General features: G+C 45.0%; 1 protein-coding gene across 1 annotated transcript in view; it reads left to right on the forward strand.

Moving 5' to 3' along the window:
• Positions 1–2,167: 2,167 nt before the first annotated feature.
• Positions 2,168–18,394, forward strand: part of SLC35F1 (solute carrier family 35 member F1) — a gene marked incomplete at both ends in the record, with an annotated part of 405,350 nt that continues 389,123 nt past the window's right edge. Inside the window, one exon of the mRNA XM_079716472.1 lies at positions 2,168–2,340. Coding sequence (XP_079572598.1) covers positions 2,168–2,340 — 173 coding nt within the window. The remainder of the gene's footprint in view (positions 2,341–18,394) is intronic.

The raw sequence follows: 18,394 nt of genomic DNA on the forward strand, positions 1-18,394 counted from the left end.
ATGAGGTTACAAACCTTGATCCTATTCGTAACAATTCTTCAGAGCATCCTGTACAAATCTGAGGTGGAAAAATATGAGAATGATTGCTGAGAAAGAATGGGACAGTGTGTTAATTATAAAAGGGAAAATGTTCTAATTTAGTTAATTTTGGTAGAAAAAGACTTCAGGGATATTTCAGGTGGTAACTGGGTTTTACATAAATTGAAACATAGATTGGAGGGTTTTTTTGGATAGCTGTTTCCTCAAATGTTCAATGATTTTTTAAAAAAAAGGGGCTCCCAATCTTGTTAAAGGAATGGTAACTTACTTCTTAACCAAAAAATGAATCTCATCTTCTTTTTATCCTCCCGTCTCCCTTTTCCCCTGTTAATCAGACAGCCCATCCCTTTTTTCAGTGTTGCTTTCTCCTCAACCCCCTTCTCTGTGGCACATCCTATCACCAGTATTTTTTTTTTTTTTTTTTTTTTTTTTTTTTTTGTGGTACGTGGGCCTCTCACTGTTGTGGTCTCTCCCATTGCAGAGCACAGGCTCCGGACGCGCAGGCTCAGTGGCCATGGCTCACGGGCCCAGCTGCTCCGCGGCATGTATCACCAGTATTTTTTATTTGCTGGTTTCCAGTGCATTTGCATTCAGTGGTGGTATCAGCTTGCTTTTCTGTAGATATACTTACCTATTAAACATATTCAGGGCAAATAATTCCACATACTGCACTGAAATGGAAAAAAATGTTAAATGTGTATCATTTTTCACTATAGGATCTCTATCCAGGCAGTCTAGATAAAGAAAAATGTGAAAAATCTCTCTCTCTTAGGAGTCAACTATTAACTGAGATCTAGATCAATAGGTCTGAGAGATGCCTGGGACAGAGAATCAGTTTCCTTTGGTGGCAATATTGTGTTCAGGTCTAAGATTTCTGTGCCAGATATACAGGGGTTTTCCCTTTTGGGAGTGGAGATCTCTGGTAGTAGCGCCACTGAAGAAGCTGTCAGGGCCCCCTGCTGGGTGGTTTCCCTCATTTAACCCTTACAGCACCGCGGGGAGAGAGACAGGAGTAGCCCCGCTGCACAAAGGAGACTGTGTCTCAGAATTCAAGTAAATTGCTTAGGGAGTCTCTGCTAATAAGTTTTAGAGGCACGATTGGAACTCAAATCTGCCTACATTCCCTTCACAGTGTTATGAAACCGAGACGTTGAGTTGGTCTGATATGCTTTTTCCAGTCCCCAGAATGAATTCGTTGTAAGAAGTTGTTTCTCCTCCAGTTTCTTCCAGGCCCATTATAGTGACTGTAGGTGTAATATTTAGGATACTCGAGTTTGGCTTTGTAATCCAGGGCCGGCGCCCTTCTCAGCATCCTGTCGCTGTCCCGGTAAAGTGGTGCTAGTTTCCGCGGCATCTCGGCAGGAGAGGGGAGTTCCCTCTAACTAAGGAGGGAGGATCTATTGTCAACCTCACGAGCGGGGGGCGGGTACCCACAAACAACCACCCCAAAAGAAAACAATCACAGCAACCCAGACCGTGGGCCTCTGGTGGACCGGGGACGGGAGGGTCGCGGCATCGAGGCACCTCGGGAGCGCCCTCTGGCGAGAACAGAGCGCGCGTCCCCCACCCGACCCCCCTTCGCCGCCGGCGCTGCGCCCCCGCCAGGCTCTCTGGGTTCACTCTCGGTCTCTCACTCCGTGAGACACAGACGGCAGCTTTCCGAGCGAGCGGGGGACCGGCTGAGGCGGTGCCAGCGCCACTGCCGCCGCCGCTCGCCCCGAGAAGACCTGGGCACCGTGAGAGAAGCCGAGGCCCGGAGCCCCATCCCCTCTCTCCTCTGGGGTCTCCTAAGCCGACCGGCCGCTCGGCGCCCCCGCGCGACACCCTTCACGGCCACTTCGCGGGGCGTGCCGGGACTTGAGGACGCGGCTCGGGAAGAGCCGGGGCAGGAGGCGGCGGCGGAGCGAGGGTGCGCGCACTGGGACTGGAGAGGTGTGAGTGGCGGGCTGGGCGGCGGCGGCGGCGGCCGTAGCCGCGGGTGCCTCCCCGCCTCGCTGCTTGGCAGGCAGCACCGCCTCCCCGGGCCGCGGCCGCCCGGCGGAGTCCTCCGCGCGTTCCCGGGCCCGGAGCCGGCGCACGATGCGCCCAGCAGCGTTCTGATCACCGCCGCGCCGCCGCCTCCGCCGCGATGATTCCCCCCGAGCCGCCGCAGCAGCAGCTGCAGCCGCCGCCGCCGGCCCCGCCGAACCATGTGGTGACCACCATCGAGAACCTGCCGGCCGAAGGCAGCGGTGGCGGCGGAAGCCTGTCCGCTTCCTCCCGGGCCGGCATGCGCCAGAGGATCCGCAAAGTGCTGAACAGGTGAGCGGCGGCGGGGGCACGGGGCTGCGGCTGCGGGCGCCCGGCCCAGGGACCCCTCCGTCCCCCGGGCGGCCCGAAGGCCCTTTGGGACGGACGGAGTCGCGTCCGGGGAGACTGAGGAGAGCGGGCGACGACGCTCCCCGCGCTGGCGGAGAGGCCGCGGCAGCTTTGTCCCGGAGCGTGGAGCCCCGGAGCTCCCGGGCGCCGGCTGGTCCGAGGCGGGAGTTCGGGGAGAGGCGGGGTTCTGCCAGCCTGGCTGCTGTGTGTCCGCGCTCACACCCTTGCACACCCGTGTCGCCTCGCTTCCCTCTCCCACTTGGGGCCCAGCTTTGCGCTCGGGGGCCAGAGCGGACCTGGGGGTGGCCGGGGAGGACGCGGGAAGGCGCAGGGCTGCGGGGATGGCGTGGAAGTCGCCGGCCTCGCGCTCCGCCCGGAGGTATCCCAGCCCCTCGCCGGGAGATAGGGTAGTGGCGACAGACCGGGCGGGAGGCGCGGGGACCCACTTCTCCCGCCCGGCGCTCCAGTTGCGGCTCCGACTCTTCCCGGCTGGGAGCGGGGATGGGGAGGCTAGAGGCCTGGGTCAGACCAAGGCAAAGTGCAGAAATGTTGCGGGAAGGGTATGAGGAGGAGGCTCCTGGCTGTGTCGAAGCCAGAGGAGGCGAACGCTGGTGGCCGGCGCCTCCAGTGCTGGAATCTGTGCAGTGGATGGATCAAGGATGAGGCGTTTAGGATGAGACCCCGGGTTGATGTGAGATGGGGGCCCCCCTGGCGCCCCTGTGCCGGCCGTGATGCGAAAGGGACTTTTTCTACTAAAGTAACTTGAAATGGTTGAAGAGCTGACACTTAAACATCAAATAGAAAACTGGTTGTGTGTGTTTTTATTTGGGTGCGTGTGTGCCTTTCGATGCATCTGTTGGGGGTAACTCTTAAGGTTGCTCTGTTCGTACAGGTTTCTGTGTGGCACTCTTTTGGGGTAGCCGAGATTCCCCCAAGGGATTCACCTCGAGCTCTTTGGGACTGAATGCTCTAGCGGGAGCACAAAATACGTACAGAAATAGAAGCTTGAAAAGCTCCTTATTTTCGGAGTATGGTTTAATTTAGTCATATGAAATCCCAAACCATTCAGGAGTCTTCACGTGTGAAGACTTAACGTATATTAGCTTACTTGTGGGTACTTGCATGTGTTTCCATTTATCAAACGAGAAGAAATTCACTCTGAAGTGAGACAGGTGTTGGTAATAGAAAACTCAAGCCTTTACTTCCCTTTGATTTGTAGCTTAGAATAACACCTTCCAAAATATTACATATTACATCTAAAAAAGATAATGAACAGAATAAATCAAGAAGATGCTGGCTCAGTGCATATTATGTGGGCTTCCTATCCTTTCTGAATACCTGTGATTTTTTGAATTGTAAATGACTTGACATTGGCTGTTTAAATTTTTATGCAGAATATGTTAATTATTAATTTCCCTCATCAAACTGAGAAAAAACTGGTGCCATTGTTCATTTATCTTTGCTTGATTGTAAGTTATTATTGACTCTGTGCAGGTTATTTCTTGATGTTTCATGGATCTTAGAGTCCAGAATAACAGGAGCACTGAGGTGGGAGCTGAGGGGCTTGGTTTGTTATCATTCCTCTGCTGCTGACTTGCCACGTGGCTTGGGGCAGAGCTGTTCATCTCCATGGCTCTTGGTTTCTTCATTTGTAAAATGTGTTTTATACTTGTCTTACCTCTCTTATCATGGTTTCGAGACATAGATGAGGTAATACTGAAGAAAAGACTTGGGAAAGTATAAAGCTTTACACAAATTCATTATTCAACCGAATTCTGTTGTCTAAGGGAGGACAGTGGGAGTATCGTACACAAGTTAATTGAAGTCATGGTACATCATGGGGAGAACGTCGTATTTTACTAGCCTTCAGTGATATGTGACATGAGTTTTATAGAGGAGGAACTTAGACTGAAAGGTTGGGTCCATGACATTTCATGGCAGATACATCTGTGAATGGAACCCTAGGGTTATAGCCTTTAGATTTCAACTGAAACATTTGGTTGCCTTTCAGAGTTCTTCAGAATTTTCAGTGTAATATTTTGTATTACATAAATGATCTTTCCTTATCCTTAAAGGATAAGAAGAAAATATTTCTTTGGAGAAGGAGCGCCTTTGGTAAGGAGACTGAAAAAAATCAGAATAAGTGTAAAAATCCTGGTGGAGTAACTTCGTTAGCATGCTGATGGGCTTGGCTTTTGCTCCATGATTATGTCAACAGGAGACAGCTGTTGGCTGTTGAATGGTTGGGTTCTGTGCAAAAGCTAGAGGTGGGGGGCGGGAGTGGAATTTTCGAGTTCCTGTGCCAGCACTTAGGTGTGGCTCCCCTCTGGTCTGAACCCTCCAGGTGTGTTGGACTAGGCAGTAATGGCTTTAAGGCTGGCCCATTGGGTGCCATATCATAAGCATCTTTGTTCATTTTCTAAAAGCTAAATATCCCTTTTTGCTTCTTTGTCTTCTTTTCCTCTTCCTCTTTCCTTAATACTTCTATTTCCTTCACCTACGTTGCCCTATCAACTAATTGTCTTCTGGACAATCGTTTCCTTTCATCTACCTCTGGCATGCAGCAACTTAGCTGCTAGCAGAAAGTGAGGTTGGAAATCTGGAAGTTTGGAGCCAATATGAAAAATATCCCTCTAACTTTTGGCATGCAGATATACTGTTGGCAGTGTTCTAGTGCTGTGAGCTGGCCAGTAGAGTCTCTTCAGTGACTGAGTGGGGCATTGCACCACTGTTAGTTACTCTGAGCATCCCGCTGGGCCAGAGGGGCGGTGCTGAGAGACTGAGGATGGTGCACTGGGACGAGGAGTGTCAGACTGTGAGCACCCCAAGCCTGGTGAACTGCCTGCCACTGGTCACAGCCTGTAACAGTAGCTACCTGCCAACCCAGAGGAAGAAATGCCAACACATACGCTGTCTGTATCCTGCCTACCGAGGGATAGGTAAAGGCAGAAGTACTGATTAATAATTAAAGGTACTGTCTTTCAAGAAGCTTAGAATGAAAATGCAGTGTTACCTTAATGCAATCTGCCTTACATTGTCCTGCATCATTTTATTTCCTCTGTATATCTCCATATCCTTTCCCCTTTCTTTAAAGGCTTATTGAGTTGGATGGTTGCATTTTTTGTATGACAAATAGGGCATCTCACTGATTGACTACTCCCTGTAAAACAATTGAGTAGAATATAATAGCGTCCATGATTTTGGTGGAAGAGGAGGTGCTAGATAATTTTTTTTTACCAGTTAATGGGATGTGTCACATTCTTCTCCCCTGTCCTGTTCAAAATTGTTTTGGCAGTGTGATGCAAGAGACACAGGATGATTTAGATGATAGGATAATTGTTACTTCTTTAATTCCCAAAGATTTAGAATAATGTTTTGGTTCAAAGAAGGAAAAAATTACGGCAAACTCCTCTTCACTTATTTCTTGCGTGTGAGATAGTATTTATTACCCTGCCACAGGCAAGCAAGATATGACAGAAAAGAAAATACTTCAAGGGCAACAGTTGATGACCCTCTCACAGAAACTGCTGATACTAGTAGATTTCTTAGAAACATATAGGAGTAGATACTAATCTATGTAGTATCTGAAGATTTTCTCCTCTAAAATGATTTCGTTATGAAACGTTGGTGAAAAACGAGTGATAGCTTGTTTTATGTTTTGCATGTGTGCGGTTTTATTTATCTTTTCCCACTTGAATATTAGTTTCAGATATTAATAAAAATAACCATGAATTTCAAGTTTTGACCCACTTTCTTCCCAATAAGAGATGCATTGGGTTGTTTCAAGTTATAAAGGCATTTCTGCCTTTTTCTGTCTTGTGGTGGGGATGTTTAATCATTGAAATGGAGCCACGAGTGTGACTCTGGGTCATCCATTCATTTGATTTGAAACTAGCTGATTTCTAACTTACATTTTGACTTATTTCATTAATTTTCAAATTTATGAAACTTTTTTGAATTGAAAACTAAAAAGCATTAAGGAGGATACATAGGAGAGTTGGTAGCAAGCCTACATAAAATCGATATCCATGTGGGAAGTTACCATATGTGATGGGACAGTATGTATATATAGCTTTTCTGGGTTATTAAGGTAGAGAGAACATGGTGAACCAACAGAATGGCTGCCAGGAAAGAGTTATGCTTGTACTATTAGGTACAGTTGATGAAGACATCTATTATCATTTAGGTGATCCTTTTTTATCAAATGGGACGACTTTTGTTAAAAAAATTGATAGTGAGGCTCTTCCTCAAGCTACTCCTTCTAACAGATGTCAGAATGAAAGGGGAAGACCAACCAGTAATGAGGATAATTGATACAAAATATTCCAAATGGAACAGCATGGTGTGATTAAAAACAGACATTTCTAAGATTAGTAGTAAACAAAAGATGTCTGAAGGACACATTTATTTTTAACTAAAGGACAAAATTATAAAACTGGAAGATCATCCAGTATATTTTTTTGCATGGAGCTTGGAAAACTGAATGTTCATATTAAAGGAATATTTGGCTTACCTTGGATAAAGAAGGTGCATTTCCAAGGAAGTAACATGTAAGAAAATGGACCTATCTTCATGTAATTTTTCTTTGACCTTTTACTCTCTCAAGATCCTTCAGTGCCTCAGGACCATAATAAAAGATGTCTGTTTTTACTGTACACTGCTATAGATGTAGACAATATGGCAAATTGAGTTGGCTGCCCATATAGTTCTGAAGTTACTTAATGCAAGAGCTGATTTATTATTTAATTGCCATTTCTCATAAAAGTAGAATGCAGCATGTGAAAGTACCACCACCAGGTTTTAGTTTAGCTTTCTCATTCATTTGAGTTCAGGCCAATGAGCATTCACTGAACCTTGTTCAAACACATTAATTCTTGATTATGTTTCTAGAAGAGTATACTTAGAGGAAGTCAAATGCCAATAGACACATGGAAAAATACCCCATACTATTTGGCATGTTTCTTGACTGTGACATGAACATCTACATGTATACATTCATTTATTCTTTTTTTTTTTTACTTTAAACTTTTGAATTTTATTTATTTTTTTATACATCAGGTTCTTATTAGTTATCCATTTTATACATATTAGTGTATATATGTAAGGTCTGAAACCACATAACATAAAATTTACCATCTTAATCATTTTAAGTGTACAGTATAGTAGTGCTAACTGTATGCACATTGTTATGCAGCAGACCTCTAGAATTTTTTTAATCTTGCAAAACTGAAACTGTGTCCATTGAACAATAGCTTCTCTTTTCTCTTCCCCACTGACCCTGGCAACCACCGTTCTACCTTCTGTTTCTAAGAGTTTGATTGTTGTAGATACCTCATATAAATGGAATCATGCAGTGTTTGTCTTTTTGTAATTGGCTTATTTTATTTAGTATAATGTCCTCAAGGTTCATTCACATTGTCACAAGTGGCAGAATTTCCTAAGGCTAAATAATATTCCATTATGTGTGTGTGTGTGTGTGTGTGTGTGTAATACCACATTTTCTTTATCCATTCACTTGTTGATGGACATTTAGGTTACTTCCATCTCTTGGCTATTGTGAATAAAGCTGCAATGAAAACGAATGTGCAAATGTCTCCTCAAGATCCTGTTTTCAGATTTTTTAGGCTATATAACCAGAAGTGGAATTGCTGAATCATATGTTCTATTTTTAATTTTTTGAGGAACCTCCATACCATTTTTCATTGCAGTGGTACCATTTTGCGTTTTCACCAACAGTGCACAAGAGTTCCAGTATCTCTACATCCTGCTAACACTGTGTTTGTTTTTGATAGCGGCCATCCTAATGGGTGTGAAGTGATATCTCATTGTGGTTTTGATTTGCATTTCCTTAATAATCACTGATTCTGAGCATCTTTTCATATACTCGTTGGCCATTTGTATATCTTCTTTGAAGAAATGTCTATTTAAATCCTTTGCTCATTTTAAAATTGGATTGTTTGGTTTTGTTGTTGTTGAGTTGTAGGACTTCTTTATAAATTCTGGATATTAACCCCTTATCAGATATATGATTTGCAAATATTTTCTTCCATTCCAGTGGTTGTTTTTTCACTCTGTTGATTGTTTCTATATTCATTTGTTCCTAATCACTTTCTGTGTGCTGAGTCCTCTTCTGGAGGACACATACATAGCAAAACATTATTCTTGGCTTGAAGGACCTCAAAATCTAACTGGGTAGGTTGGCATATGTGCTGCTATTGAGAGTGAGTGATTATAATCTGTAATCTGAATTTTTATGCATAATGCTTAATTGTATGCTTCTAAATATCTGGATGCTAGAATCATATAAATAAGTTGTCCTGTATGCGATCCATATTGCACTTATTCTGTCTTATACAGACACTACTTGAATGTACAAGAGTTGAGAAGAAGTTTCCCAGGAAATGGCAAGGAAAACAATAAAAATAAATATGTCTTAGAAAATATTTTCTTAGAAAAATGACATGCCTGAATCGGTGGCAATGTGAATGTAATTTGTTTAAGTATATTATTACTAAACTTTTAAAAATATTGTTTTCTGCTAGATTTAAATTTTAAACTCTCAAGAAAATTTACCTATGTGACTGTGATGTTAAAAAATACCTTACATACCATTTTACAAGTTCTGATATTATGAACCATCAATTCTTGCCCTTTTAACAAATTAATTAGGGAAACCTAGTACAACTGAATACACATTTAAAGGAGGCTAAACATAAAAAGAAACGATATCGAGTTATTTGTAGTGGGGTGGATGGACCTAGAGACTGTCATACAGAGTGAAGTAAGTCAGAAAGAGAAAATCAAATACCATATGCTAACACATATATATGGAATCTAAAAAAAAATGGTTCTGATGAACCTAGGGGCAGGACAAGAATAAAGACGCAGACGTAGAGAATGGACTTGAGGACACGGGGGCTGGGGGGGGAGGGTAAGCTGGGATGAAGTGAGAGAGAGCATTGACATATATACACTACCAAATGTAAAATAGATAGCTAGTGGGAAGCAGCTGCATAGCACAGGGAGATCAGTTCGGTGCTTTGTGACCACCTAGAGGGGTGGGATAGGGAGGGTGGGAGGGAGACGCAAGAGGGAGGGGGTATGGGGATATATGTATACATATAGCTGATTCACTTTGTTATACAGCAGAAACTAACACACCATTGTAAAGCAATTATACTCCAATAAAGATGTAAAAAAAAAATAAAGGAGGCTAAAAACCAAAACATACTAATTATATCCAGATTTAGAGTGACAGGGCTACAATTCCTAATCATTCTTGGCTTGGAGATAGTACAAGGTACTGATCCATTGTGTAAGACAAATACGTCACTGGTTTCTCTTTTCCTCGTCCACTCACTCATTCAATCAGTCAGTCATTTATTCAATGAGTATTTATTAAGTGTTTACTATATGTTGGGCACTGCTGGATCATAGTGGTGAACCAGACAGTCATGGGCTGACGTGGACCCTTGAGTGCCATTGGCGGAGTTTCTAACTGTTATTACCCTTTCAATATAATCTATCAAGGGGACAATTTAAGTAAAGTAGAAATAAAGATAACATACATCAAAATGATTAGATTTTCAAGCTGATCTAACAGAGATGCAGAAAAAAGCCCCATAATTTAGCTGTTTCACCTGTAAGAAAACTACTCAAGAGGAAGACTGAACCCATAATAAAATTACTTGAAGTTTACACATAGTCAAGAGGCAGATCTTTCTTGAGGAATACAATACAATTTGTTTCACTTAGGACTTTAAACAAAGGAGGAATAGCCATTAATGTTCATCTACTTTCAGAGTGTTAGAAGAAAAAGGAGAACAGACTTGGATCTCATCCTACCATTTCAGGGCGAGCCTATCAAGGTCATTGCCATATAACCCAAGAAAATATAGTTTCCTGAAAATATCAACATTCTGACAGTGCATACACAACTTTGAGGGAGCTTGGGGACATATTTGTGCATTGCAGGTAAGAGAGATTGAGGGTGATTTGGAAGGACTTGATTGCTTTACTATGTAATTTGATACAACCTATGAGTGTTTGAATTAAAATGAGCATTTAGACAGTAGCTCAAATTCTTAAATTTTACATTATAAAGCATACATTTTATATTATAAAAATTTACATCATATGTTATTCTCATAATAATCTTTTTTATAGATATGGAAACCAATTTTTTTTTCAGTGTTTCTTTATTTGGCTTTGCCGGGTCTTAGTTGCAGCATGTGGGATCTTTTTATTTGTGACATGCGGGATCTAGTTCCTTGACCAGGGATCGAACCCCAGCTCCTTGCATTGGGAGTGTGGAGTCTTAACCACTGGACCACCAGGGAAGTCCCATGGAAAGCAATTTTTATGGTAACACAGCTAAATGCTTTTATAAGACTACAGAGGAAGGAGAGACTAGGCTGGAGACAGGGCAGGAGGGTTTAGGGATGGCATTTGTCCTTGGCATTGAAAGATGGTGTCTTAGGTTGGGCTGCTATAACAAAATATCATAGACTGGGCAGCTTAAACAAAAGACATTTATTTCTTACAGTTCTGCAGGCTGGGAAGTCTGAGATCAGAGTGCTGGCAGATTGTGTGTCTGGTGAGGGCCTTCTTGACTTGCAGACAGCTGTCTTCTTGTATCCACACATGGTGGAGGGAGAGAGGGAGAGTGAGAGAGAGTGAGAGTGAGAGAGAGAGAGAGAGAGAGAGAGAGAGAGAGAGAGCGAGCTCCTTTCCCATCTTATAAGGATACTAATTTCATAATGGGGACTTCACCCTCATGACCTCATCTAAATCTAATACCTCCAAAGGTTCCACCTCCAAATACTATTACACCAGGGAGTTGGGGTTTAACACATGAATTTTGGGGGGACATAAACATTTGATCCGTAGCAGATGGGTAGGATAGGAACACGTGCAAGAAGGGAGATGACAGAAAGGATGAACCAAATATAGAGTAAGAGTCTGGAGGAGGATTAAATGACCAGTTTGACAATATTATATGTAGGTAAAAAGGCAGTAGAGTGAAGTAAGGCTAGAATTGCAGGATGGAGTCAGATAATGGAAAGCCTTAGACACTCCAATATGAGTTACACTGTGGGTTATTATTTTTGCAGGTTATTGAGTAGAGAAAGGACTTGATCAAAGATCTGCCTGAACATTATATTTTGGACAAAGTCTGTAGGACAGGTGGACAGAGGATGGACTAGGGTTTAGGGGTCAGTTAGGTGGCTACTGTAGCCATATAAGGGAGTGGAGACAGGAGTCTAAATGGGATGGAGGCGGCCAGGATGGAGAGGGAAGTGCTGTAATTTGAACAGAGTGTGGACCAGGGTCAGAGAGAGGAAGATTAGATTATTTTTGAGAAGGTACTTAATAGCGTCTGCAACATAGTGGGTGGTTAATAATTGTTTGCTGAAAGGTTATAAACTTGCAACAAGGAAGGGATCTGCTCACTAGGGCAGAAGAGACCTAGGGTGTTACCTGAACTAGACAGGCAGCTGGAGGACCTTAGCCAGCTACTCAGTGGTCTGTGGACCTGTGCTGATTCACAGATTGTGTAACCACACTGTGAGAAGAACAGAGATCAAGAGTAAGCATTAAAGGGCTTCCCTGGTGGCGCAGTGGTTGAGAGTCCACCTGCCAATGCAGGGGACATGGGTTCGTGCCCTGGTCTGGGAAGATCCCACATACCGCGGAGTGGCTAGGCCCGTGAGCCATGGCTGCTGAGCCTGCGCGTCTGCTCCGCAACGGGAGAGGCCACAACAGTGAGAGAGGCCTGTGTACCACAAAAAAAAAAAAAAAAAAGAGTAAGCACTAGAAATAGCTATAGCAACTTGACAGAGTACTTTTATTTTTTTTTCTAATATTAAAATATTGGGTCATGTATTTTAATTTTTGTTTTTTTGCCATTTTATTTTTCTAGTAGTTGATTTTTTGAATTGTATTTTACAAAATAATTGTCTTCAGGGAGCTGAAAAAAAAGAACCAATATTTTATAACAGATAGTTTGAGAAGCACTGGTCCCAATCCAGTATGCAAGAGGGAGCAACAGCGAGTCTGGATTCTGGAAGTGCATGGGGTAGGTAGGGGGTCCTCATAGTGGCAGCATTAGGATGGTGCTAGTCATGGCCCTGGAAATCTGTACATCCCAGCTGGCAATGTGGAGGCAGCAGGTTAGGCCTGACAATAGCTATATTAAGTATCAAGGACTCAACCCAACAGGTTAGGTTGGGGCTCCCACCTTAAAGGGGTCCCCTGGAATGTTAGGCGGGGAAGCTCTTTAGCGATGAGAAGGGGTACAGCACAGCATCGCAGTTCTGTGGAATGGGGTATAAGTGGAGAGTGCTGTTTTTCAAGGATCTTAAAGAGAGCAGATTCTAGGTCTGAGTGCAGAAAGGAGGGTCAGGGTTACAGGGGGCCCCAGCATGAGCAGCAGGACCACTGGCATGGCTCTACTTCAGGCTCTGAGGAGCACAGAGTAGGAACTCTACAGCCATTCAGCACCATAATTACTGAGCCAGGTAAGAGGCACCATCTAGATATTGGGGAAACTGCAGGGAACAAGATATAGAGGGCCTCCACTCTCCTGGAGACTATGTTCTATTTGGGGGCAGGCAATAAATGCATACATAAGACAGATATCTCACTGTGCTAAATACTCTCCAGAGAATTAAAGTGGGGCCATGTGACAGAGACGTAACCGGTGGTACTTTAACTTGAGTGGTCAGAAGAGGCGTCTCCCAGTCTGGTAACATTGAAGCTAAGATTGGAATGACTGAAAGGAACCGGCTACTTGAGGGTCAGGAGGCAGTGCATTCCAGGTGGGGATGCTGAGATGAAACAAGCAGCAGAGTGACTGAAAGTAAGGGCGTGCAAGAAGGAGGGGAGCATGGGAGGGGGGAGATCACGGGCTGGGGCGGGGTGGGGAGAGGCCGGTGTGAGGTCTTTTAGGGCCCCGTAGGCCGGGAGAAGAACTTGTGTTTTATCCTCAGTGGGATGGGGAGCAACTGAAAGGTTTTAAGCTGAGGAGTCATGTGGTTAATGTTTTGAAAAGCCCACCCTGGCTGCTGTTGGAGAATGGACTGCGGGAGAGGTAAGTGGCTCCAGGAGGAAAGAGACGTTGCAGGCTTGGACTGGAGGGTAGCAATGCGGTGGAGAGAAATGATTGCGTTTTGGAGTGATTCATCTTGGGAGATGGAGTCCATGGGATTGGATGAGTGGTTTGGTGAGGCTGCTGAGGGAAATGAATAAAGAAAAACTCCAGTTTGGGGGGCATGAGAAACTGGGTGAGTGATGGTGCCCTTGTCCAAGATGGGAAAGACAGGGAGAGGAACATGTTTGTGGATAAAAAGTCAGGAGTTTACTTCCGGCAAGTTAAGTTAGAGGTGTTCAGTGGAAATGTCACATGATAGCCGGAGTATGGGATTTAGGGAGAAATCAGGGGCTGGGGCTTTGGATTTGGGTGTCATTGGTGTGGTCCTGGATAAGATCATCTGGGGACAATGTGTCAATAGAGGAGAAAAGGGGTCCCAGCACATCAACTTCCGAGTCAAACAGAGGAGGAGGACCCAGCAAAGGAGTTGGAGAAGGAGAAGTCTGAAGCAGGAGGGAAAACTGGAGAGAACGGTGTTCAGAAGCCTAGAGAAGTAAGTGTTTTGAGAGGGAAGAAATAAACAGTGCGCGTGCTGAGAGTAATCAACTAAGGGAAGGGTGGAGAAATGATCAGTGTCTTTGCAACAGACAGGCACAGGCTCAGGTGGTGGGTGCCGATGGAAGCCTGGATGGAACGGTTTGGAGAGGGACTGTGAGCTGGGGGTTTCAAAACATAACTTTTGAAAAGTTTTCCTCTAACCAGGAGCAGAGTAGAGGGAGAGTCTGTTAATAGAGGGCATGAAACAAAAGGTCTGTGTGCTGATGGGAGAGATACAGTGGAGAGGGGAAAATGCATATGCAGGAAGGAATGGGACAAAGGAAGGAGGAAGGCCTTGCAAAGGCTGAGATGGTAGGATCCCAGGTGCAGGGGCAGGGGCTGACCTTGGAGAGGAGCCAGGACACTCTCCATGGTCCAGGAGTGGGGGGAGAAAGCGTGGGGGTAAATGAAGGTAGATTTGGTGGTGAGAATAAAAGGGGATTCCTGTCTGGTGGCTTTTCTTTATCTGTGAACTCTGAGGTCATCCTATCAATTAAGAATGAAGGTGCTAGGTAGTGGGAGAGGGGTGTAGGACATTTGTACAGAGAGAAGTGGAAATAGTCATTTTGAAGAGTCAGAAAGGGGACATACAAGAGAAGTATCGTAGGAGTTAAGGGCAGAGCTATGCGCTTTTTTTTTTTTTTTTTTTTTTTTTTGCGGTATGTGGGCCTCTCACTGCTGTGGCCTCTCCCGCGGCAGAGCACAGGCTCCGGACGTGCAGGCTCAGCGGCCATGGCTCACGGGCCCAGCTGCTCCGCGGCATGTGGGATCTTCCCGGACCAGGGCACGAACCTGTGTCCCCTGCATCGGCAGGCGGACTCTCAACCACTGCGCCACCAGGGAAGCCCTATGCGCTTTTTTGACATTTGTGATGAGGAGGAGGTGAGGAGTGCGATGGCAGAAAGAAGCTACTGCTGTTTAGAGTCTGTCTTGGAAAGGGTTAACTCAGAAACAGATCTGGGCCCTGGTGACAAGGCATGCAAGAACCATCAGTGGATTGATTCAGCTGTGAAGAAGTCAGGATATTAGTGCAGGGCGTATTTAGGGGAGCTCAGGAGGATTTTGGTCCTGATTATACTTGGGAGTGCGGTGTGAGAGAGAGAAGAGGGAATTAAACATCCCTTGGAGATTTTGTATATGAGCCCCTGGGAGGATGATGTCCCTTTCAGAATGTGAAATGTGAGATGTTCTGTCTCAGGGAACTGACTTCCGTTTTTCGGGGACCTCAATATTCTCATTTGTAAACTGGTTAAAATAATCCTAGCCCTTCATTTCCCATTGCATTTTGGGGATTTTTAAATGACATAACATCTGGGAGAGGGCTTGGAGAGCCGCCAAGCACTCTGCATTTGTTATCCCGGTCACAAAATTGAAGTGGGAGCCCGGGTTCTCGTGGCTTTGTGCCGTCTCAGGCCCGGGATAAGCGCTAACGAGCGCCCTCAGCGCGCCGAGGACTTGGATGCAGGCGCTGCTCTGCTCGGTGGTTTTCCTCCTGAGCCTTGCGGGTCAGAGTCTGAAGTGGAACCCACCCACCTACGAACAAGGCACAAGTCTGTTTTACTTCAGTGTATTGCGTTTTTTTGAAAGCTAGATATATTTAAACATTTTTGGCTTTGTTTTAAGAACGCCTCTTCTTTGGAAGACTAATTTGGCAGAAGGCATCTGCCCTGCAGTCTGATTGAGCCTCTCAGAGTGATGGTTGCTTCGGCGGTACCTGCGGTTTGTAAAGGAGAGTTTGACAGGTTTCGGGAAAGGGTTAGCGCCTCTTGAACTGGGGAGGTTTCAAAATGAGCTGGGGCCTAAAAGGCTCCATAGAGCCCGGCAGTGGGACAGACAGAGCGGCTCAGAGGGAAGGCACAGAGCAGCTTTTATGTGCTAATGAGGGGAAGCCCAGATGCCAGGGGGATCAGAGGAGCTCTTTGTGACGCGGGGATGGCTGGAGCCTCTGTCCTTATCTGGATCGTGCCGCAGGCAGGAGAAACACTGCGCCCTCACAGAGGAGCCCTTGCCTACACGGATAGCCCTACACACCGCTCCCAGTGCTGCTGGGCGGTGAGGGGCTGCGGAAAGTGCCAGGGTGGGGTGACTGCTTGAAAGCAGGGAGGCTGGGAGGTGGGAGAGGTGTACGTGGGGAGGACGGAGGATGGGAAGGGGGAGAGCTGTTCGGTAGGGTGTGTGGAGTCAGAGAGCTAGGAAGGACTTTTACGGCTTCACAAAAGTAACTGTTGGGCTTCCCTGGTGGCGCAGTGGTTGAGAGTCCGCCTGCCGATGCAGGGGACACGGGTTCGTGCCCCGATCCGGGAGGATCCCACATGCCGCGGAGCGGCTGGGCTCGTGAGCCATGGCCGCTGAGCCTGCGCTACAAAACGGGAAAGGCCACAACAGTGAGAGGCCCGTGTACCGCAAAAAACAAAACAAAACAAAACTAACTGTTGTCCCTCCAGTGCTGCCAAGCTTGAGGAGTGGCCTTCAATCCAGTCCAAAAGGAGGTGAGCTGTCCTTGAAAGTAGCACAGGTCAGTTTTTAGCTAGTTACGGGGTAAGTCTGAAACATCACACAAACCAACCAAACAAAAACTACCATCACCCAGTGAGTGCTGGAATGAATTTCACATTCTGGTTATTCCATTAAGTGATTGCTCCAGAATTGCTAGCTGGGAGGGGTTAGGAGCACCCATGTGGCTGGAAGCAGGGTCAGGGAACTTGTCCTGAAGCTGAATTTGCATAGGAGAACACAGTGTTTACAAAGGTTGTGTGTTTACTTCTACTGATGGAGAGATTGGGTAACCAGCACACCCCTAGGATTGTTACTGTCTCTGGAAATACGAGTTCCCAGATAAGACAGACCAATGAACACATCAATCCATGGTACCTTGACCTTTTCTTTATCTCCTGCTTTTCATTTCTATATCTTTTTGGGGCTATATAAATATTTAAATATAATGTCTATTATATACATTATTTCTCAAATAGTGTATATTAGGTATTATTTGTAATGAATCTTTGTCTGTCCATCTGTCTCTTTCTACCTTGCTCTGTTTCTCTCTGACACACACACACACTCAGCACACACGCACATTGATTCCATTTGGAATAGTTTGTTTTCCTTCTTTGAAGATAGCCCTCAACTTTCCTTACCATGCTTTTTTTGGCTCAGAGTTGGTTCAAGGAGAATGCTTTATTTTTAATGTGTTTAAGTTTTACTTGGGAACCACATTGAATTGGTATCACTTAAGAAAACAAAAATATTCAGTGTGAAATTACCTGTGAATTAGCAATATCTGAATGTGTGAATACAACTGTAGAACAAGCCACCACATAAAGATTCCGCCTTCCCCCCACCCCCTCCCTTTCCTTGAGCCATATATGGTTTCATTACAACCCTTCAGTTCCAAGTGGTAACGAGTCCAGTGACTTGACTTAAAAATGTACCCTTTTTGGGCTTCCCTGGTGGCGCAGTCATTGGGAGTCCGCCTGCCGATGCAGGGCACACGGGTTCGTGCCCCGGTCCGGGAAGATCCCACATGCTGCGGAGCGGCTGGGCCCGTGAGCCATGGCCGCTGAGCCTGCGCGTCCGGAGCCTGTGCTCCGCAACGGGAGAGGCCACAACAGTGAGAGGCCCGTGTACCGCAAAAAAAAAAAAAAAAAAAAAGGTTAAAATGGTAAATTTTGTTATATATGTACAATATAAAATATATAGTATAAATATTGTACATATTGTATATATGCAATAAAAATATTTTAAAAATGCATCTTTTTTTACCTGTTCTAACAGTTTGCGTGATTTTAGTGCTTTTCAGGCAAAATACATCTTTCTTTATTTTTTTTAGTTCTTTTTCTTAATGCTTCCTATTTATTTCCTGCTGCTAATGGGGTCCCTGCATTTTGGATTGACCTTCCCCAGTGTAAGCCTAAAGAAGTGTAAGCAATAAGGTGCTTGTCTGCACTGGTTTTAAAAAATTGATCATATGCAACTCTAATGCTGATAAGTGGACTCATCTGCATCCAATGTGACGAGACCATAAGTATTACCTCCTTAGCCCTGAAGTTCTTTGCAACCTGAGAGTATGCCTACGAAGATGATGGAAGGGAAGCACGGTCCAATGCATTTATAGCAATGGATATCAGACTGCTCCTTTTGGATATTAGTTTGTTGAAATGAAAAATATGTGGGTGGGAATGTGTGTGGATGGCCTGCAGGACCACGACTGCAGTTGGTCAGGCTGTAGTTTGGTGAATTGAGATACAACAACAAAAATGTCCTCTCCCTGTTTTCCCTTCTCACAGCTAGAAAGCAGTTCACTGGATT

The sequence above is a fragment of the Hyperoodon ampullatus genome (genome assembly GCF_949752795.1).
Source record: "Hyperoodon ampullatus genome assembly, chromosome: 12".
NCBI lineage: Eukaryota > Metazoa > Chordata > Mammalia > Artiodactyla > Ziphiidae > Hyperoodon > Hyperoodon ampullatus.